At 40.1% G+C, this 24,339-nt stretch overlaps 1 protein-coding gene across 2 annotated transcripts in view; it reads right to left on the bottom strand.

Annotated features, from left to right (window-relative positions):
* The window catches only part of LOC143788342 (NACHT, LRR and PYD domains-containing protein 3-like), a 94,373-nt gene extending 71,612 nt beyond the window's left edge, over positions 1-22,761 (bottom strand). Inside the window, exons 1-4 of one of the 2 annotated variants that reach the window (XM_077277959.1) lie at positions 22,347-22,761; positions 6,606-6,874; positions 3,807-5,502; positions 2,006-2,092 (exon numbers count right to left, since the gene is read on the bottom strand). In XM_077277959.1, the coding sequence (XP_077134074.1) occupies positions 2,006-2,092; positions 3,807-5,502; positions 6,606-6,874; positions 22,347-22,426 (2,132 nt within the window). In that variant the 5' untranslated portion in view covers positions 22,427-22,761. The remainder of the gene's footprint in view (positions 1-2,005; positions 2,093-3,806; positions 5,503-6,605; positions 6,875-22,346) is intronic. The other variant, XM_077277969.1, reaches the window with a different exon arrangement.
* Positions 22,762-24,339: the final 1,578 nt, after the last annotated feature.

A 24,339-nucleotide genomic window follows, 5' to 3' on the forward strand; every position in this document is an offset into this window, starting at 1 on the left:
AGCTGGCCCTAATGTATCAGTGCTGGGAGCAGTTACAGCTGCCATGTTCCATGCACACAGTGGGGACTGAACCCGCGAAGGTGCCACCCCCGAGACTGAAAACCAAATGCTACCAGGGGGAGTAAAGTTAATTTCCTCCCGGTAACATGGGTCTAAGTACAGGCGCTGGGCAGGTTCACAATGCTATTAACCAGCAGAATAACCCTATATCAGCAGGTTAATAGCGTTTTTTCAGGTGACTGGTTCCCTTTAGGAGACTAGGAACTCACCTGGAGTTCTTGGCAGTCACACTTATACATTGAAAGGAACTGTGTTGCTCAGTTCCATTTAGGCTATGTGCACACGTCAGGATTTCTTGCAGAAATTTTCCTGACAAAAACCGGACATTTCTGCCAGAAAACCGCATTTTTTTTTGCGTTTTTTCATGTGTTTTTGGCGCGTTTTTTGTGCGTTTTTTTCCAAATGCATAGAATTGCGGGAAAAACACGGAAAATCCACAAAATGAATGAACATGCTGCTTTTTTACCGCGATGCGTTTTTTCGCGGAAAAAACGCACCATGTGCACAAAAGATGCAGAATGCATTCTAAATGATAGGATGCATAAAGTATGCGTTTTTAGTGAGTTTTTATAGCATTTTTATCGCAAAAAAAATGCGGAAAAACCTGAACGTGTGCACATACCCTTAATGTTTACATCCAGATAAAGCTGCAACTTATTGATGGGATGACCATTATAGGTTTCCCACCAATCTGATAACAGAGACCTATCCAGAGGAAAGGTCATCCATATTATATTCTCTGGTAACTCCTTTAAAGGGAACCTGTCACCCCGTTTTTTCCGTATGAGATAAAAATACTGTTAAATAGGGCCTGAGCTGTGCATTGCAATAGTGTATTTTGTGGACCCCGATTCCCCACCTATGCTGCCGAAATACGTTACCAAAGTAGTCGTTTTCGCCTGTCAATCAGGCTGGTCTGGTCAGATGGGCGTGGTGTCTTCCCCCAGATCTTGCTTAGTTTTCTGTTGGTGGCGTAGTGGTGTGCGCATGTCCAAGGTCCCGAATCCACTGCACAGGGGAGTGAAAAGAGCGCGATGTGCACTATTTCATTGGTGATCGGTAGGGGCGGCCATATTCCTTTGGCCGCGCGTGCGCAGAAGCGGCGCTCTGCTGGCCGCGGCTTCAGGAAAATGGCCGCGGGATGCCACGCGTGCGCAGATGGAGATCGAGGCGGCCATTTTCCTGAAGCAGAGATGCGAACTCTGCTTCAGGAAAATGGCCGCCGCGATCTCCATCTGCGCACGCGCGGCATCCCGCGGCCATTTTCCTGAAGCCGCGGCCAGCAGAGCGCCGCTTCTGCGCACGCGCGGCCAAAGGAAGATGGCCGCCCCCACTGATCACCAATGAAATAGTGCACATCGCGCTCTTTTCACTCCCCTGTGCAGTGGATTCGGGACCTTGGACATGCGCACACCACTACGCCACCAACGGAAAACTAAGCAAGATCTGGGGGAAGACACCACGCCCATCTGACCAGACCAGCCTGATTGACAGGCGAAAACGACTACTTTGGTAACGTATTTCGGCAGCATAGGTGGGGAATCGGGGTCCACAAAATACACTATTGCAATGCACAGCTCAGGCCCTATTTAACAGTATTTTTATCTCATACGGAAAAAACGGGGTGACATGTTCCCTTTAAATGGTTATTACAAGTTACAGTGCATTATATTTCTAGTCCATAAAGCTATAATAAGTCCCAGTTTTGTCCATCCAGTTGAAATGTCTTTTTTCACAAAAAAATTCAGAAAAATGTTTCTTGCCACATATGTTTGGGCATCCATTGGATTATTTTGCATCATGTTTAAGCAGCAAACTGCAAACAGAACTTACAATTTAATAGGATACCAGAAATTGAATCTACTACTTCAGAAAACCCTGGAAACGTACTTTCAATAGCTCTACAATCGTAGTTATAAAGGGAATGTAACACAATGATACCTACCCCAAAAGTTCCATTTTGCAGTCTGGAGACATTAAAATGTTGGACAGAATTGCGATTGCTTCAATATTCAGGTTATTTTCACCGAGCCTAAGGATTGAAGTTACAAAACACAGATGTTCAAGACTTTTTTGTTTTTTAATAATGCCCCTTTGTTATTATACACAAGTACACAAAAGTTAATGTTTTTCTTTTAGGACTGATGTTTTGGTTGATTTGCTTCTGAACAATACTAAGTGTATTCTGAGAAAAAACAGAAGTAGCGCTGCACTGTAAAGCCCGGCTAGGGACCCTTGATAACAAATTATTATAGCAGTAGTGCCCTAGCAACAAGCAGCGAGAAAGGGTGCAGTTCTCTCTCCCAAGTTAATGATTAGTCAAGTACATTCCTTTTTACTGACATTAACTGCTTTTTTCATTCCTGAAAGTGTTTGTGGGGCTATCCTTACTAAAAGGGGCCACACTCATCAAATAGTTGGTGATCAACCTCCGATACACATGCATACTCAGCTCAACTTGGAACCAAAAGATCTGGTATTGAGATTCAACATGTCCAATCCATCTCTCTCCAACATACACGTTAGAGTGATTGGTCTATACTGCTGAAATTGACGAGTTTAGCCAATAATATTCAAATGTTTATGGCTAGATTAAACAATTGATGGATTGCTTTTAGGATTAGTCATGAATGTTAATTTGGTTGGGGTCTAACTACCGGCATCTCTGCCAATCAGTTGTTTAAAAAGGCTACATGTCGGTTCCACTAAAAACAGCTGTTCAGACTGTTGATTATTTTTTTCTTTATTTTACACTTTGTGTACCACAAAAGGCCATAAAAGACCTTTGAGGGGCAGTTCAATATTTGACAAAATTATTTAATATTGCTAATTTTTCCTGTAACTGCAGCTATCATATTAGCCAGTTACTATGTCTTAAACTGTTGATTGGTCTGCAAGTAGTTAACAAGGCACGTCATATCAATAACAGGAATCAACAGGTAACACTATATGTATAACATGGCAATAATCTGAAACAATGGGGAAAAAGTCACCAAATAATCTATATTCTATAATCTATATTGCTACATCATCAACGTTATTAAATAACATATGATGCATTATGTAAAGCAGATTATTGAAGCAAGGTTTTCCCAAGAATGCATAAAGTGTAATGGATTTTTATAAAGTGATAGGACAACTTATATCCTAGCTAGAACACTGACTTAATTAGCAGATATAAAACCCCTTTAGCTGAGGGGCATCATCCATTGAAAACTGTTCTATGACATGAAAACCTCAAGGGCTAAAATATTTAGAGTCACCAAGAGCGGCAGGTTGCTGAATGCATCATTTGGGGAGCAATCAAAATCATTAAAAAAAACTCTGTCTTCAATTTTACATTACACAAATCTTTTTACACAATGCTTCTTCCTTGGTCACTAGGAGTTTGTGCTTGGTTCCACAAGGTTTAAATTACGCAACTGATTCCAGAGGAGGTGATCATACAAGCATGAGGCTTTCTCCATGGAAAATCATGGGTGCTACAGTACCAATTTAGTATTTCACAGCTTCTATGCATAGATGGTCATTTCTAACTCTATTTGTGAGAGCCAAACAGGTATTAAAGGAACCAATTCTACCAATATATGGGGAACCCAGAAATTCCTACATGGTGCACTATTAGTACATCTCCATCCTTGCTGCTGCCACAACTAGAAAACCATGTCTGGGAGCATGCGCGTAAAATTACATATCAAGCTGTATGTGGCCCCCAAACAACAGAATGGTGAAAGTCATCTACTTACCATAATTTCTTACACCGATAAAGATAAGGCTGCAACTTTGTCAAGTAACTTGCATCCACATGAGTAGCTGTTAAATCAAGTTCATCAATTTCCAAGGGAAGAAGGTCCAGGAAATATGCTAATACGTCAAAATCAATGGGTGAGAAAACGTTATCACTCACATTAAGACGTACCACTGATGGAGTTATTCTACTGGCTAAGCTACTCAACTGTTGCTCAAACAAACAGTGCAGTAGATGAAGAATGTAGTGGCCGGACTCACAGTGTTCAACAATTGCCTTCACTAACCATGATGTGTACATTTCAGACTTTTTGCTTTCACCAAGATTCAGATGTTTTGAAAGAATAACTTGATTTCGCACTGATAACAATCCAGAGAGAAACCTAAGAAATAAATCCAAATATCCAGATCCAATGCCTAGATGTTCCTGTATATCTGTATCCATAATGTCTTCAGTAGTATTCTCTTCATGAGCATAATAGAAAGCTGCAAAAAATTCCTGGATGGTAAAATGGGTGAATGAAAGAACATTTTCCGTGTAACCTAGCTCCTCTACGCATGTTGTATCAAGAAAACTGTTTACAATGTCTTTCGGAAGTTTATGAAACATTTCAAGGTCTTTCTCATAAAATAACGTTTCATGTTTCAAAAGGGATTGATAAGCAATCTGGCCTAAACCAAGAATTCCATGTAACACTGCGCCATCTTTGGTGCTGTAGACTTCACGTGAATGATGTTTCAATAAGACTAGGAGGTAATGGCAGTAAATGTCAGTCATTGTCTTTGGACGCTCAATGTGAAGAGTTGGAATTCCCTTCAAAACACTGCAAACTATCCAACAAAAAGCTGGGATGTAACATAATGTAAATAGAAAGTGATTCTCTTTCACCACCACAAAATGTTCACTGCCTACTTGCTCGTTTTCAAAAAACTTTTGAAAGTATTCTTCAATTTCAGTGACGGAGAATCCAGTAATTATTACAAAACGTTCAATACACTCAACAGGTATGTGACTTATGACGGTTGGCCTACTGGTTAGCAAAACAGTGGCATCTGGAAGAAGTTCTCCTTTTATTAAGCTGCCAACTAGCTGAGGTACTTCTGCCTTTTCATCTGGATCAAACACATACTGCTCAAAGTCTAGTTGGTTATAGGACTTGAACTCATCGAACCCATCCAAGATCACTAAGAGGTTATGACTGTTTTTGAAAATATCATTTAACATTTGTGACAAATGTCCATGTTTTTTACATATTACCTCCCGCAAAGTTACTGGAGTATTAATTAAATTAAGATCCCTGAAAGTAAAGTTCAGCACAAAGTCAAAGTGTTGATATCCCACTGCATTCGAAAAATCCAGCAAGAGTTTTTGAACAAAAACAGTTTTCCCAATTCCTGCTACACCACTCACAAGGATTTTCTTTGGTGTCCTTCTGTCATTTAAATTATCAAAAAGCTGGTCAATTTTTAGCTTACACTTGTCTTCCTTCTTGCTTTGAAGGTGAATTCGTTGTTGACCAAATGTCAGGAGCTCATTTTTCTTTACTTCCAAGCTGTAGTGTCCATTCACGAGTAGAAGGTTCACAAAATAATCAGAAAAGTAGAATTTTTTTCCATGCATGCAGTTGTAAAAGTTAATGCAATCACTTCTACGTTCCAGGACCTTTTTGTGTTTCTCTATAAATTTGGAATATTCTGAAAAGAAAAAAAATATTATTAATATTCCAATTCACTAAAGTCCTATCATAGAGCATAAAATTATTTTTGCTAGAGGAAGCTAAATATGAAATGGTTATGGCTGAAATTGATGCTGCCATACCCAGGTCTTCATGAGAGGGCTATTGCTCTCTAGACTAGATAATTGAAGAAGTAACACCTCTATACCCAGCTAATGATGCAGGATCCACCAATCACAGTAGGTGATATCACAGTTGACCCTGCCTCCCTTCCCTTCATAATAACCTTTGCACATGCTCATTATATGCTTCAATACCAAAGTCTGTTCATTGTGTCTAATGTAGATTTCCTTTTTTTAATAAAAGCCCCATTGGTCAATGTGAAAATCGCAAAATTTTTATTTTTTATTTTCAATAAAGATTGCGATAGTAAAAAAATTACACAAAAGCCTGATTTATACAATTAAATAATTTCCTCAGCTTCTCTTTAATGAATGACATAGTAAAACAGGTGAATAATATGATGATGTGACACAAGTGAGTCAAATATTAACGTAGAAAAAAATAACATGTTTTTTTCAAATAACATGTAGGCCAGAGGTACTTAACTAAGGGCTCTGAAGCTATATATTGATTTTGGATCCCTATTATAGCTTGACATAGAAATTCTAAGTTCTTAACATATGAACTGGCAATTGGCATTATAGCAAGAATATACCAATCACGTAACAGTGTCAATTTTGATCGCATAATACTAACGTCAAATTAGTTGTGCAATATCTAGTAAGATGTCGCCTTCTACAGTGTATGGTGCCACGTTGGGCTGTTGGAGAGTGCTGGCTGAGCAACCCTGGAATGTACAACATGGAAGTCTGGCCCCAACTCTTTTGGGAGTCAAACAAAAAAATGTAATATTTAATTTGTATTAGATAAATATTATAGCCTGATTCTTGTAATAGCTCCTCAATAAGAGGAAAATGAGGAAGTTAGATAACAAAGACTTTCAGGAGATTAGTCCAAACCTTAGCCCAATCAATGTTTCTGAGGTTTAATCTTTCATATAACTCCTCTGACTATTTTTAACATGTGCATTACATTTTTAATTTTGACAAAACTACTTACCACTTGCACTGTTTCTTCGCTTACTAGATGATTTGACTTGTTGAAAGAGTTCACAAAATATGGAAGCATTTTCTTCTCCAAGACAATATATTATATCTAATAATTTTCTTACTTGTTTTCTGGGCCCACCTTCATAGGCCACTTCTTCATAATCATCCCTGGAGAGTAACTGTTGCTGCAGAGACTGGTCGAGAATAGAGGCTATGTAACATTCCAGTTCATTCACCAGTTCTATTCGATGTCTTTGCAGAAACAGAAGTGAAGGGGACCTGGAAATCCATACAATGAGTATACCATGAGATCAGCGAACCAATTAAATTTCCTTGCATGACAAAGACTAATAGCTCTTTATTATATAGGATCATCATTCCAATCCTGTTTCCTTTTCCTTTGCCTTTCATAAAACCATATTAGTCTCCTCACTATAAATGAAATGCTGTCACCCAAATACAGTACATTGACATATTAGTTTATTATTCATAAAACTCTAATCCCTTCAGCCTCCAAGACTATTTTCCCCTTCATGACTAGTCTAAATTTTATAATTCTGACAAGTGTCAATTTTTGTGATAATAACTCTGGAATGCTTCAGCAATTCTGAAATTGCTTTTTTTGTGACATATTGTACTTCATGATAGTGGTAAAAAATGTGCGATATGACTTCTCATTTTTCCAACAAAATTTACAAAACCATAATTTTATGGACCACATCACATTTGAAATGACTTTGAGGGGCCTATATGAGAGAAAATACTCTAATGTGACACTGTTCTAAAAACTGCACCCCTCAAGGTGCTCAAAACCACATTCAAGAAGTTTAATAACCTTTCAAGTTCTTCACAGGAACTAAAGCAATGTGGAAGGAAAAAAATGAACATTTAACTTTTTTCACAAAAAATTTATTTAAGACCCAAAGGGATAACAGGAAAAAATGGACCCCAAATATGTTGTGCAAGTTCTCCTGAGCATGCCGATACTCCACATGTGGGGGAAATCCACTATTTGGGTGCACAGCAGAGCTCAGAAGGGAAGGAGCGCCATTCCACTTTTTTAATGTTAAATTTTATGGAATAATTAGCTGACACCACGTCGCGTTTGGAGAGCCCCTGATGTGCCTAAGCAGGATAAAAAAAAACAAGTGACAGTATTTTGGAAACTAGATCCCTCAGGGAACTTATATTAATGTGTGGTGAGCACCGCAAACTCCCACTTGCTTCACAAAAGTTTATAACATTGAGCCGTGAAAATAAAAAAAACACATTTTTCCCACAAAAATGTTTTTTAGTCCCAAATTTGTTATTTTCACAAGGGTAAGAAGAGAAATTGCCCCATACAATTTACTGAAACAATTAGCAGACACAATGTTTCATTTGGAGAGCCCCTGATATGCCTAAAGAGTGAAAATCCCCCACAAGTGACACAATTTTGGAAACTAGACCCCTCAGGGAACTTATCTAGATATGTGATGAGCACCTTGAACCCCAGGTACTTCGCAGAAGTTTATGACATTGAGCCGTGAAAATAAAAAAATCACATTTTTCCCACAAGAATGTTTTTTAGTCACAAATGTTGCATTTTCATAAGGGTAACAGGAGACATTGCTGATACAACTTGTTGTGAATTTCTCCTGAGTACACGGATACCCCATATGTGGATGAAAACTACTGTTTGGGTGCAGTCAGAGCTCGGAAGGTATTTTGTCTTTCAGAATGTAAACTTTGCTGGAATAATTAGCGGATGCCATGTCGCATTTGTAAAGCCCCTGATGTGTCTAGACAGTGGAAAACCACCACAAGTGACCCCATTTTGGAAACTAGACCCTTCAAGGAATTTATCTTGATGTGTGGTACTTCACAGAATTTTACAACGTTGATCTATGAAAAAAAAATCTTTTTCCACTAAAATGTTATTTTTGCCCATTTTCAGAAGGATAGCAGGATAAAACAGATCCCAAGATTTGTTGTGCAAATTCTCCTGAGTACGCCGATATAACACATATGGTCAAAAACTACGTTAGAGACACAGTACAATGCTCAGAATGGAAGAAGAGCCATATTGGAGTTCAGATTTTCCTGGAATGGTTTGAGGGTGCCATGTTACATTGGCAGGGCCCCTGAGATGCCAGAACAGCAAATCCCCGATAATTTACCCCATTTTACACACTACGTCTCTCAATGAATTAATCTAGGGGTGCAGTAGTCATATTGACACCACAGATGGAGCACAGAATTTAATACCTTGGTGCAGTGAAAAAAAAAATTCTTTACCACCAAAATGTGGTTTTAGCCCATTTTACATTTTGACGCAGGGAAGTGGGTAAACATGGCATCTAAATTTGTCCAACAATTTCTGCTGAATGTAGAAATACCCCAAATGTGGCTGTACAGTACTGTTTAAGCATATGGCGAGACTCAGGAGAGATGGAGAGCTATTTGCCTCCTGTCTAACAAGTTATTCCTAGAATGGTTTGCAAACTCCATATACAGAGCCCCTAAGAGCTAGAAGAGCAGAATCCCCTTCAACTGATCCCATTTTGGAAATTAAACCACTTTGAGAATTTTGATGCAGGTGAGTCGGACAAGTGCAAGGCAATTGTCATGCAAGTGTCATGCGTTTTTTGTGCGAGTACAATCCGATTATTGACACCTCTCCATTACAAGGCTGGCTTGATGTGACCTTGCAATACAAATCTATATTATCTATCTGTCTATGAAATATAAAGACGCGTTTCGCATTGAAAAAGGCCATCACGCCGAAACACGCGTCATGGTGGGTGCACTCCGTGGGTGTTGAACTTTACATCAGATTGAATTCGTCTGATTTCATTGCAAGTGGGCATGAGTCCTAAATCTCCGAGAGACTTGATTTAAATGAAAGCCCCAAGGGATCCATTCACTATAATGAAGCATCAGAATTACTGTGGATTTTGTCTGGCCTCTGTACAATTACCATGTACCATGATACCAGATTTATATCATTTTTTTATGTTTGGCTGCTGTCACAGACTAACTTTTTTATTCTTCTTCGGATGGAACTGTATGGCAGCTTGTTTTTTACAAGACAGGATGACATTTTCAGTGGTACCATTTTATTTACATTAGTCTTTTTGATCACATTTTATTAAACTTTTGGTTCTTTAGTATGGTGAAAAAGCATCATATTTTGCTTTGTTTTTATGGTGTTCACTGAAGGGTGTTACTGGTGGGGCAGTTTTATAATTCCGGTTGTTCACTTTGTGCAGTCTGTTTGCAGTTCTAATGCCTTGCACTGCACCAGCATTGCAATGCATTAGAACTGTCAGCCCTGCAGACAGAAGTTAATTAGATCATGCACTGCGCATGGGCATGTTGAATCTGCTTACGAGTTGGCTGCCTGCAATCATTTTAAGCTGTGGCTCACTGGTCAAACTGCAACTTGAACACATGGAGTCCCAGTGAAACCTGATCACAGAAGAAGAAGTAGTGACTATATAATTTAATTTATGCAGAGAGAAGCAACCCACCCCCAGAGGAGGAGGAGCCACAGTTAGTATTGTGTTACTCTTGTTAACAGCAGTGGAAAGCATGTTAGTAGGAAGATATCTATAAAATGGATGGGACACCAAGTGCAATAGGGTCTTATCTGAGGAAGGAAAATAATGTCCAAGGGAGGAAAACTAGGAAACAACAATATGGGTTCATGTGGTTTACTGTCTTATTCGCTACGTGTTTTGAAGTTGGACCAACTTCTTCCTCAGGAGTACCACTGCATAATACTGTATCTATGTGATGCCACATAGACATCATGTGAGTGCTGCAAGCAATCACCCGTGTCAGGAGTGATGCCGATGTAGATATTGATTTCAGCATGTGACTGCAGGGGTTACATGATATACTGTATATGTTAAGGAAGACAAAAAACACCATAAGTGTCTTGTATTTTTATTTTGAACTAGCTGAAGAGCCCGGCATTGCCCGGGCATAGTAACTAACTGCGGTTAGTTATAGCACCTCACTTCTCTCATTTTCCCATCGCGTATCTCATTTTTCCCCCTCACAGCTCTCATTTTCCCCCTCACATCTCTCATTTTCCCCCTCACATGTCTCATTTTACCCTTCACTCCTCTCATTTTCCCCCTCATTCCTCTCATTTTGACCTCACACCTGTCTTTTCCCCACAGTATATACCTGTATGTCATCTCCCCTTTATATAGTATATACCTATATGTCGTCTCCTGTATATAGTATATACCTGTATGTCATCTCCCCTGTATATAGTATATACCTGTATGTCATCTCCTCCTGTATATAGCATATACCTATGTGTCATCTCTTCCTGTATATAGTATATCTGTATGTCATCTCTTCCTGTATATAGTATATACCTGTGTCATCTCCTCCTGTATATAGTATGTACCTGTGTCATCTGCTCCTGTATATAGTGAATACCTGTATGTCATCTCCTCCTGTATATAGTATATCTGTGTCATCTCTTCCTGTATATAGTATATACCTGTGTGTTATCTCCTCCTGTATATAGTATGTACCTGTGTGTCATCTGCTCCTGTATATAGTGAATACCTGTATGTCATCTCCTCCTGTATATAGTATATACCTGTATGTCCTCTCCTCCTGTATATAGTATGTACCTGTGTGTCATCTGCTCCAGTATATAGTATATACCTGTATGTCATCTCCTGTACATAGTATATACCTGTGTGTCATCTGCTCCTGTATATAGTATATACCTGTCATCTCCTCTTGTATATAGTATATACCTGTATGTCATCTCCTCCTGTATATAGAATATACCTGTATGTCATCTCCCCTGTATATAGTATATATCTGTGTGTCATCTCCTGTATATAGTATATACCTGTGTGTCATCTCCTCCTGTATATACTATATACCTGTATGTTATCTCCGCTGTATATAGTATATACCTGTATGTCGTCTCCGCTGTATATAGTATATACCTGTGTATCATCTCCGCTGTATGTAGTATACTAGATTGTGGCCCGATTCTAACGCATCGGGTATTCTAGAATATGCATGTCCCCGTAGTATATGGACAATGATGATTCCAGAATTCGCGGCAGACTGTGCCCGTCTCTGATTGGTCGAGGCAACCTTTATGACATCATCGTTGCTATGGCAACCATTATGACATCTACGTCGATACTGTGCCCGTTGCTGATTGGTCGAGGCCTGGCGGCCTCGACCAATCAGAGACACGGGATTTCTACGTCGATACTGTGCCCGTCGCTGATTGGTCGAGGTGAATTTGCTGCAGACTGTGCCCGTCGCTGATTGGTCGAGGCAACCTTTATGACATCATAGTCGCCATGGCAACCATTATGACATCTACGTCGATACTGTGATCGTCGCGGAATGGTCGAGGCCTAGCGGCCTCGACCAATCAGAGACGCGGGATTTCCATTATGACATCATCGTCGCCATGCTGTGCCCGTCGCTGATTGGTCGAGGCCTGGCGGCCTCGACCAATCAGAGACGCGGGATTTCCAGGACAGACAGACAGAAAGACAGAGAGACAGACAGACAGACAGACAGAAAAACCCTTAGACAATTATATATATAGATACCTGTATGTCATCTCCACTGTATATAGTATATACCTGTATGTCATCTCCGCTGTATATAGTATATACCTGTGTGTCATCGTTCACACGTTATTTGGTCAGTATTTTTACCTCAGTATTTGTAAGCTAAAACTTGGACAGAAAAAGTATATTAGAAACATGTCACCACTTCTGTATTTTACTCCCACTAGTGGTTTTGGCTTATAAATACTGAGGTAAAATACTGACCACAAATACTGAACGTGTGAATGTGGCTTTATACACAGCCTCCACCTGTAGCACCTCATACTGCAGCAGCACCTCACTCCTCTCATTTTCCCCCTGACATCTCTCATTTTGCCTCTCACATCTCTATCCATGAGGCTTTCCCTTTCCATTGATGTCATGCATAAGCAACTCCATTCTAGACACGACGGAGCTAGATGTGGCCTGCGCCTGCTATGCGGAGTGGGTGTGGCTAAGAAAAACTGTTGCTCATAGCAACCAATCACAGCTCAGCTTTCATCTTTTAAACAGCTCTGGTGAAATGAAAGATGCTTAGTGATTGGTTGTGGAGTGGGCGTGGCCAACACACACACACACTCAACTTTATATATTAGATAAAAAATATGGCAGCTAGAATAGGAAGTGGGAGGAAGCCGGTGCATGTGGGCTATGGCCGCTTCACACTGCTCTACGCTTCGCCTGGCCCGTGAGCTTTTACTGGACTGTTTTTTTCATGCTGAGCACCACCTATTGTCATCTTTGCAGAGTGGACGGTGCTATTTGTTGGTTCCATTTATGATGTTCAGTAGTTACCCACCCACCGCCATCATACACATGATGTAGTGTATATACAGCTTTGTCAAAAATTAAGAGACCACTGCAAAATGTTCAGTTTGTCTGATTTTTCTCTTTATAGGTATAATTTTTTAGTAAAATGTAAATTGTTCATTTATTCTATAAACTTCTGACAACATGTGTCCGAATTTCCAAGCAATACATTTAGTATTTTTTTTCTGACAAAGAAGAATGGTAAAAATTTTAAAAAAATATCAGTGCTGTCAGACCTCAAGTAATGCAAAGAAAACAAGTTCATAATCATTTAGAAACAACAATACTAATGTTTTAAAAACTCAGAAAGAGTTCAGAAATCAATATTTTGTGGAATAACCATGATTTTTAATCACAGCTTTCATGCGTCTCGGCATGCTTTCCTCCAGTCTTTCTCACTGCTTCTGGTGCAAAAATGTAAGCAGTTCTTCTTTGTTTGATGGCTTGTGACTATCCACCATCCTTTTGATTACATTCCAGAGGTTTTCAATGGAGTTCAGGTCTGGAGATTGGGCTGCCCATGACAGGGTTTTGATGTGGTGGTCTCTTAATTTTTGCCAGAGCTGTATATATTTATATAGTACATCAGTCTTATGTTTCCCTTTCTATCCCATTATATTTATTATAGTTGGAATACCTGTTTTTCTAGAGACACGGTTAGTCAGTCTCACTTGTAGGGAGAAGGTGTAGGTGTATCAGGACATGGGTGGATAAAAAGTACAACATTATACTGGGATTGTGAATGTATTATGAATAATTGTAAATAATATTAGTGTACCGATTTCATGTTGATGGTTATGGCATGTATTGAAATATACTACCAGTTTTATGTCTATATATCCTTTGTATTAATAAACTTCTTTCGTTTACCACCACCAAGTGTTGTTAATCTCTTGCTAAATAGTATAAGAGAATTTAGATATTAATGCAAAGCAAGAGGAGGGCAGACTGAGGTATACAATTATTCCAGGATACTTGGCCTCAGACATTGCTCCCGATAATCAACTAGAGTAAACAGGTTTCCAATCACCCGATAACGGGGTAGCTCGGCATATGAATGAGGTACATGGGGGCAATTTAAAAGAAATCACCTTCAATATGGTAGAAATAGTGAAACCAAAAACAAGAGGGGGTGATTTAGACAAGGCTATCCTACGCAAAGAAACAGAGTGGATGTATAGACTACAATCCTTGTCCCCAAAGGGCCTGAATGAATATATTTCATATGCGTGTTTTATTTGACAGTTCTCCTCATTTTGTCTGTCTGTTTTTCTGTTTCGTATTGTAGTGGCCTCTTTTGGGGTCCAAGGCCGTATGGAATGTGGAGGCTAATGGATCTATCCTTAAAGCGACATGTTTTCTTGAGCATGTTTGTACAAGTGACACATCGCCTGTAATGATGCATTAGGATCTTCATGTCCGTAATGGACTTTATATCTATCTATTTTTTCTGGAAGCCTATTCTGCCTTTCCATGATTATTTACACCAGTGGGCTATAATATATGCCTGGTTGCGAAACAGAGGAATAACACAAAAGTTTATTGGATACAGTATAATGAATTCATTCTTTCACCACTGAAATATTAGCGGTCAGTTCATCTTTCCTTAGGGACTTGGCATTTTATGTATCTGTGTCTATGTGGCGGCACTATGGAGCGCATATGTGTGACTATTCATGGACACCATGGCTCAGTACCTTGTGCATCAGCCGTTTGTTTCCTGGTGTCTGTATTGCTAGGTACGCCTGGAGCATTTCCGGTCAGGCGCAGTTACATGGACCGCAAGCTATAATGAAACCGGACATGGTGTCCGGAATACTATTTGCGGACACCATAGCTCAGTACCTTGTGTATCAGCTGTTTGTTCCTGGCGTCTGCACTGTTAGGTGCGCTTGTAGCACTTCCGGTCATGCGCATTTATGCGGACCGCAAGCTACAATGAAACGCAATAGCAACCAGTCTGTTCCTATTAATGCGCATGCGCACTGGCCTCTAACCGGCAGTAACCACCTGGTGACGTCAATATCGCTTCCGCACTTGCGTGGTAGCAGCACATGGACACCGGTGAGGCATGACATATTTGAACATTTATCCATTTTGGATTTGGCAGGTAAATAGTTAATCACTCATGCTTTTTCTGGCCATGATTATTGATGGCAATGCTGATTGGAGCATGTGTATGAGCGGGGGTATTTAATTCCACCCGTATAAGCCGCTGGTCATGCTACTCATCTATGGCATCTATCATCTGAGAACCCTCTGACGGGCCTCCTGATGAACCGAACTACGGGGAAACGCGTTGAGGCGAGGCACAGCATATCATGATAAGTAACACGCTACTCTGCTTATACCATTGTTTAACTGTACAGCCCTGGCTCTTTTTGGGCTCTGCATGATTATCGCTGTGGCTGTTAGCCCTATTTATATATGGGGGCAACCCCTTTGAGTGAGTGTATCTGTGGCTAGGTAGTCCATACGACAAAAGTAATTATGGTGTAATTTGCAGTTATTTATGCTGAATGCAGTTATCTATGCTAAGGCTATGAGGCGAGGTGCAATACATTATGACAAGTAAACCACAATTTTACTTATACCACTGAGAGACTCTATCATTTGGCCCTGGTTATCTATTTGGGCTGTGTCTGATACTAACTATAAGTGTTGGCCCTATATATGGGCATATTTTTATGATACTATTAACTAGACATCCTGCAGTAATACAAGTATGTGTGGTATAGGCTGGAGTTATTGATGCCAAAAAATTCTATGTGGCATATCTGATAGCATACCCATTGCCAATTATTGGTGTTTAGCAAATTGATTTATAAAAGGGGTGGGAGTCCGTATAGGCTATAGCTAATATCCTGCTTTTGCCTCTGTTTTTGCTATATTTTTTCTATTGTGTTTTTTCTGTTTTGTTGACCATTTTTTTGCTTTTTTCATCTCTGTTCTTATGCATATTGTTTTCACACCTGCAGCATAGGGTGACTCAGGGCAGTGAGGGGTAGTCCACGTTGAGTGGGGGCGCCAAAAAATCGTTATTAGGGTGCCAACCTCCACAGCCAGGCAGGTTACAGAAGAGGCTATTGCAGGGTATGCGCTAGACCTTGGTCTTTTAATTTTTCTTTAGGCTTTTTTTTGCCTAAAAACAGCACTGGGTGGTGTATTTTTAAACATTTATAATAAAATTGTTTTGTTTTAAGGGGATATATGTTCACAAAGTTTATTCAGATTCCCAGGATATTTATATGTTTTTCTAGACCACAGACTTCAGCCATATCGCCATTGACACATACAGCCTACTGGCCCATCGATACCGCTGCCACCACACTTGTCGTTGTCACTGCTAAACTAGACCCAGTATCCAGGCCAGGATCAGAACCAGTCAAGTCTGAGAAAGATTGGACTAGTAAAAAAAAAACCTTCCAATGTGGCTGAATTACAACACTTCTGCAAAGATGAGTGGGCCAAAATTCCTCCAGAGCGATGTAAAACACTCACTGCCAATTATCACAATTGCTTCATTGCAGTTGTTGCTGCAATCACTTTTTCAGACAGGGCCCTGTAGGTTTGGATTTCTTCTGCACTTTCTAATAAAAACCGTCATTTAAAAACTGCATTTTGTATTTATTTGCATTATTTTTGTCTAATATTTTTATTTGTTTGGTGATATGAAACATTTAAGGATGACAAACATGCAAAAGAATAGGAAATCAGGAATTCTACATTTGTTTTTTGGGGTTTTGCATTATGACTTTCATTGTGCAGTAAAAATGACCAGGAAATATAATTCTACAGGTCAGTACGATTATGTCAAAATCAAATTTACTGGTTTATTCATTTAAGTGAAAACAAAATTCAGAAATTTGTAACTAAAAAATATTTGCTTGTGCTGCCACTTGTGTTGTGTTGGGTTGACCTGTAACCTTTTCATTTTACTGTTGATGTAGGTGTGTGAGGGCTTGTTTCTTGCAGAACACCTTGACAGGTTTTTTATATTAATTTGGGGCGGATGAGATGTTTTGATCGCTTCTTACTGTATTTTTTGTGGAGCTGTAGTAACCAAAACAGATGCAATTCTGTCATTTTAATTATTTTCTCTCACCGCTATCAATTATAATAATTCATTTTATATTTTTATAGATTAGACTTTTATGAATGTACTGATACCACATATGTGTATTTTTTTAACATGTTTATTTTGAATGGGGGGAAATGGTGGGTGATTTGTAATTTTATGTTGATGTCAGAGCCTAATGAACCTTGATGTGCCTTCGTGGAAACACAAGAGGGTATGTAGACTAGGAGAAAAAATGCGCAGTAGGGTCTTAACTTGTATCAAAGAAAGGGAATCCGCTCGCTTGGTGGAGTTACACATGTATAGCACATGGATCAGCTACTGCAGGACACTGGTCCATAAGGACTGTGAAGCAAGAATCTGGGTGAAGTGTTACTGTTTGCGCTGCTGATTGAGATAGACGACCAGACGGAATGCTTTCAAAACTTCATTAAATAGGTTTTATAGGTCAATGCATTTCGAGGACAGCACACAACCTCTTCATCAGGACAAAACCTAATAGCAACTGTTAGAGATGTTTGTCTTATATGCGGTCTTTTTAAAAAAAGAGCCAAACAGAGCACATAACAATGTCAAAGTTCATCACATAATAAAAGCCAATGTAAAAACCAGAATAAATGATCAGAAAGTATCTGAGATGACTTCTTCACAATAAAAACTCCCAGAATATTTGTGCAACTATAGCAAGAATAGTAGAAAATATAACAAAAAAGTTAATCAATCAAAAACATGGATCAATATGCCTGAGAATAAATGGAACCAAACTCGTATCAATGTGGTCTAAAGAATTGCCAAGTGCAAGACATTAGGTAGTGAACCACAGAAATTGTGTTAAATGTGCATGCTGTGAGACCGGGCACCAGAAGAAACATTAGAGGAAAAGAGTCCGAACATATGTCAGAAGACATATCAATAAATATGTGTTCCTGGAAACAATGTCTCATAAATGTAAAACTATTACAAATTCTATTTAAACATGATGAAATATCAACATGTACCTTGTAATACAACTGAATATGTTGAAAAAGGAATTATACGGCGATTCACAATCTGATCATAGGCAGGATATTTACTCTGCCATGCAAACATCAAAGTGCTGGAAAATAAATGTGGGATTTGCAGTGTTATAAACTACCCCCGAATATGGCAGTGAAGTATTTCTGTGTCGGGGATACATCTGGGAGTTTTTATTGTGAAACAATAATCTCAGATGCTTTCTGAGAATTTTTTATGTTTTTTACGTTGGCTTTTATTATGTGATGACCTTTGACATTGTCATGTGCCCTATTTGTCATTTTTTTTTTCTTTTTTTTTAAAGCCAGCATATAAGACAAACACCTCTAACAGTTGCTATTAGGTTTAGTCCTGATGAAGAGGTTGTGTGCTGTCCTCAAAACACATTGACTTATAAAACCTATTTAATAAAGTTTTGAAAGTATACCGTCTGGTCATCTATCTCCATCAGCAGCTCAAAAAGTGACGCTTCACCTGGATTCCTTTTTGGAAACCGATTCAGCTGAAATGTATTGTGGAACAGAAACTTGCCAAATCCCTGCACCACAATACATCCCGCCGATCAGAGGCCAGCAGCTGACATTGGTGTGCCCGTCATGGGCAGCACGTGGCAGTGACATCATAAGCCACCAGTGGCAGGCACACTGCAGTCAGCTGCTGACCTCTGCATTGTCTTAGAAAGAGGACTCCGTACATCGTGGGAGAGGAGGAAGGCAAGAAAAATAGTTTCTGTCTCTTTAAAATGTATGAAGGACATATTTATAGGATGCTGCTCAGGATGGGGGACATTATTAAATAAGGGACCCAGGATGGGGGACATTATACCAGCAAGGGGCCCAGGATGGAGGACATTATACCAGCAAGGGGTGCAGGATGGAGGACATTATTATAGGAAGGGAGCGAGGAAGCATTATTAAATAAAGGGGCCAGGATAGAAGATATTATTATAGGAAGGGACCCAGGATTGGAGTCATTTTTAAATAAAAGGGCCAGGATTGGGGACATTATTACAGGAAGGGGCCAAGAATGGGGAACATTATAACTGTGAGAGGCCTAGGATGGGAGACATTATTAAATAAAGGGGCCCAGGGTGGGGGAAATTAATACAGGAAGGGGTCCAAGATGGGCGACATTAATATTGGAAGAGGCCAGTATACGTACATCATTACATATGTACAGTGGGGAAAATAAATATTTGATACACTGCCCATTTTGCAAGTTTCCTCACCAACAAAGAATAGAGAGGTCTGTACACTTCAACTGAGAGAGACAGAATGCAAAAAAAATCTAGAAAATCACATTTTTTTTTATTTTTACATAATTAATTTGCATTTTAATGTTAAATAAGTATTTGATGCAATTGAAAAACATAAGTTAATTTGGTACAGAAACTTTTAGATTAGACATTTCCTGCAGTTTTTGACCAAGTTTGCACTCATTGCAGCAGGTTTTAGGGCAGTCGCTGGGCAACATTGAGTTTCAGCTCCCTCCAAAGATTTTCTATTGGGTTCAGGTCTGGAGACAGGCTAGGACTCTCCAGTACCTTGAAATGCTTTTTACTGGGTCATTGTCACGCTGAAAGACTTAACCACGACCCATCTTTAATGCTCTTACTGAGGGAAGAAGGTTGTTGACCAAAATCTTGCAATACATGACCCCATCCTCCCTTTAATAAGGTGCAGTCGTCCGGTCCCCTTTGCAGAAAAGCACCCCCAAAGTATGATGATTCACCCCACCATGGTTCACAGTTGGGACGTTGTTCTTGGAGTTGCACTCATTGTTTTTCCTCCAAACATGGTTAGTGGAGTTGATGCCAAAAAGTTCTATTTTGATCTCATCTGACCACATAACCTATTATTCCATACCTCCTCTGCATGATCAAGATGGTCAATGATGAACTTCAAATGGGCCTGGACATGTGCTGGCGTGAGCAGGAGGACTTTGCGTGCCTTTGTTTGCATGATCCAGATGGACATTGGTGAACTTCCAGTGGGCCTGGACATGTGCTGGCGTCAGCTGGGGGACCTTGCATGCCTTGCAGGATTTTAACTTAAGGTACCTTCACACTGCCGATCGCTGCAGCGTCGCTGTTTAGTCGTTGTGTGGTCGCTGGAGAGCTGTCACACAGACGGCTCTCCAGCGACCAACGATGCCGAAGTCCCCTGGTAACCAGGGTAAACATCGGGTTACTAAGAGCAGGGCCGCGCTTAGTAACCCGATGTTTACCCTGGTTACCATTGTAAAAAGTAAAAAAAAAAAACACATACTCACTTTCCGGTGCCCGGCGTCCGCTTCCCTGCACTCCTCCTGCATCCTGTGTCAGCGCCGAACATCTCCGGCATCTCCCACAGAGCAGAGCAGTGACGTCTCCGCTCTGCTTTACGGCCGGCACTTACACAGGATGCAGGAGGAGTGCAGGGAAGCGGACGCCGGGCACCGGAATGTGAGTATGTGGGTTTTTTTTTTAACATTTACAATGGTAACCAGGGTAAACATCGGGTTACTAAGTGTGGCCCTGCGCTTAGTAACCCGATGTTTACCCTGGTTACCAGTGAAGACATCGCTGGATCGGTGTCACACACACTGATTCAGCGATGTCAGCGGGAGATCCAGCGACGAAATAAAGTTCTGGACTTTCAGCAACGACCAACAATGTCACAGCAGGATCCTGATCGCTGCTGCGTGTCAAACACAACGATATCGCTAGCCAGGACGCTGCAACGTCACGGATCACTAGCGATATCGTTGTAAAGTCGCTTAGTGTGAAGGTACCTTAACACGAATGTTTGAGACTGTGGTTCCAGCTCTCTTCAGTTCATTTACTAGGTCCTCCCATATAGTTTTGGGTTGATTCCTGAGCTTTCTCAGAATCATCCTTACCCGACGAGAGATCATGCATGAAGCCCCAGACCGAGGAACATTGACAGTCATCTTGTGTTTCTTCCATCTTCTAATAATTGTGCCAAAAGTTATTACCTTCTCACCAAGCTGCTTGCCTATTGAGCTGTAGTCCATCCCAACCTTTTGCAGGTCTACAATTTTGTCCTTAGACAGCTGTTTAGTCTTGACCATTGTGGAGAGGTTGGAATCTGATTGAGTGTGTGGACAGGTGTCTTTTATACAGGTAATAAGTTCAAACAGGTGCAATTAATACAGATAACGAGTGCAGATTAGGAGAGTTCCTTAAAGAAAACCTAGCATGTCTGTGAGAGCCAGAATTCTTATTGGTTGGTACATGATCAAATACTTATTTCATGAAATAAAATGCAATTAGGGACACATCTTATTCTAGTTACGTTACTGCCTTCGAGTACTATGTTGAGGCAGGAATGCCGACAGAGTAACCGTGGATGCAGTCTGTACTCAGTATTTGTCTTTTTCAAAAATGCACAACAATATGGGAAGTGAATGGCTTTTTTGTGGATCCCATTGGAATACAGGTTTTCAGGTATTTCAATGGAAACTCCAACACAGATTTCAGAATTTTTCTATTATATATAATCATATGACAAATTAAAGAACAAACCGCTTAAAAAAAAGAGTAACTGTTTTATTTTTATTTTTTTCATGAATCGATGAGTATATGAAACATTGTAATATATAGTATTAGAGAAATCCACTTCTTTCTCTATCAGGACTGATCTTTCTTGCTCAAAGTTCTCATCTCACAGCTAAAATCTGTCTTCAGTGAATAAAGATTTTCCCATTACTAAGATGATCGTTGGTGCTCATAAAATTCTTTGGAGAACTGTAACTGTCATTTCAGGAGAACTTGTAATTGAATGCCTGTGCTATCCTCAAGCTCTTCCCTCCGCCCCTCTCCACCTTCCATAGAAGTTCATACTATATAAAATTTAGCATTTTAATACATATTTTTCCCATGAATTGAAAGTGAAGATCAGTCCAGGAAGAGAAAGAAGCAGATTTATCTGATGAGATACATTGACGAGATATGTGTGTTCATTTATGAAATAAAAATGAAAATAACAGTTAATAATCTTTAAGCAATGGGTCATTTTCTGATGAGACATTTCCTTAAAAGTCCTTCAGCTTGAATTAAACTGTATTAACTGATATTTTCACTACATGTATAAGATTTAAGAGTATAGTAAAAAGATGTTATACAAGAACACAGTGCCCTTATTTCTGTCTTTTAAGCTAAGCCACACAGTCTATTCACAGTTACATTGTCAATAACCCATTAACTATAACTTTTTTCTTATCATATTTTAACTTTTAATGACAATTGTCACATTACCTTTTATTCTGCCAGATGTCACCCTCTTCAGTCGTCACCAGCTCCTCACCCATGTAGGATCTTGTATAGGAGATAATCATTTGTTACCTTTCTGCTGGTGCTGCCATACAATTGAATTGATCAACTTGAGAAATCCATGTTCCTCTGGTGCGAATCAGAGGAAATCGAAGAATGTAAAAACTGGAATTACCTATCTTCAAGTGTGAGACTCGTAGTCTCACGGGCTCATAGACACACCCATAGCTGGCTGATAAACAATTAGAGTGAAATAGCTGCTTAAAGCAGTTTCCTGCAGATTGTCACTGGTTTCAGCTATAAAAGTTGTCTCTGTCCCATACTCCCGTGTGGACACTCCTGTGTGGACACACTGACGCACAAAGACTGGTTGTAAGGAAGCAAAATAGGAGCAAGTGACTAGCAGCTGGTATTGTGAAACAGCAGAAATAAAACTTGGAAGTGAGTCATGGCAAGAAGAATGTGTTATTACAATCAGCACATGTGGAAAAAAACTGTAATTTAAGTCTGTGTAACTAAATATCTTGCACGTTGTTGGACTTTCTATGAAAAAGAAAATAGAAATAATGCAAAAAGAGATGAAAAAAAGTTCCCATCTCCAAGATCCTCTCCCAATATGTAGTATGTATAATTATAATAATATTAGCAAATATCATCAATTAGAAATGTAGTATTGTTCTTCTGATTTGCTATGTTGCTTACCCCATGTGCAGGGCATTGCAGTAGCTTAGATATTGATGGTTCAGTTAGTGATGGGTGTTATGACCCCAATGGCGAGGGTCTCAGAGGAACGTGGAAGTCTGCAGAATACAAAAATCCAGCTCATAGGGCAGTGGTAACTGGGTTGACCATATATCTACTCCTAACGCCAACACTAGAAGTAGCCGGGGATCATTCCTACGTTGATTCTAGATGACACGCGCCAGCCGGAGAATCTAGCTACCCCTAGTAGAGGAAAACAAAGACCTTTCTTGCCTCCAGAGAAGGGGACCCCAAAGCTGGATAGAAGCCCCCCACAAATAATGACGGTGAGGTAAGAGGAAATGACAAACACAGAAATGAACCAGGTTTAGCACAGAGAGGCCCGCTTACTGATAGCAGAATAAAGAAAGGTAACTTATATGGTCAACAAAAACCCTATCAAAATCCACACTGGAAATTCAAGAACCCCCGAACCGTCTAACGGTCCGGGGGGAGAACACCAGCCCCCCTAGAGCTTCCAGCAAAGGTCAGGATATAGATTAGGAACAAGCTGGACAAAAATACAAAACCAAAACAAATAGCAAAAAGCAAAAGGCAGACTTAGCTGATATAACTGGAACCAGGATCAGTAGACAAGAGCACAGCAGACTAGCTCTGATAACTACGTTGCCAGGCATTGAACTGAAGGTCCAGGGAGCTTATATAGCAACACCCCTAACTAACGACCCAGGTGCGGATAAAAGGAATGACAGAAAAACCAGAGTCAAAAAACTAGTAACCACTAGAGGGAGCAAAAAGCAAATTCACAACAGTACCCCCCCCTTAGTGAGGGGTCACCGAACCCTCACCACGACCACCAGGGCGATCAGGATGAGCGGCATGAAAGGCACGAACTAAATCGGCCGCATGAACATCAGAGGCGACCACCCAGGAATTATCCTCCTGACCATAGCCCTTCCACTTGACCAGGTACTGAAGCCTCCGCCTGGAGAGGCGAGAATCCAAGATCTTCTCCACCACGTACTCCAACTCGCCCTCAACCAACACCGGAGCAGGAGGCTCAGCAGAAGGAACTACAGGCACAATGTACCGCCGCAACAAGGACCTATGAAATACATTGTGAATAGCAAACGACACAGGAAGATCCAGACGAAAAGATACAGGATTAAGGATTTCCAATATCTTGTAAGGCCCAATAAAACGAGGTTTAAATTTGGGAGAGGAGACCTTCATAGGAACAAAGCGGGAAGAAAGCCATACCAAATCCCCAACGCGT

The sequence above is a fragment of the Ranitomeya variabilis genome, chromosome 1 (assembly GCF_051348905.1).
Source record: "Ranitomeya variabilis isolate aRanVar5 chromosome 1, aRanVar5.hap1, whole genome shotgun sequence".
NCBI classification, from domain to species: domain Eukaryota; kingdom Metazoa; phylum Chordata; class Amphibia; order Anura; family Dendrobatidae; genus Ranitomeya; species Ranitomeya variabilis.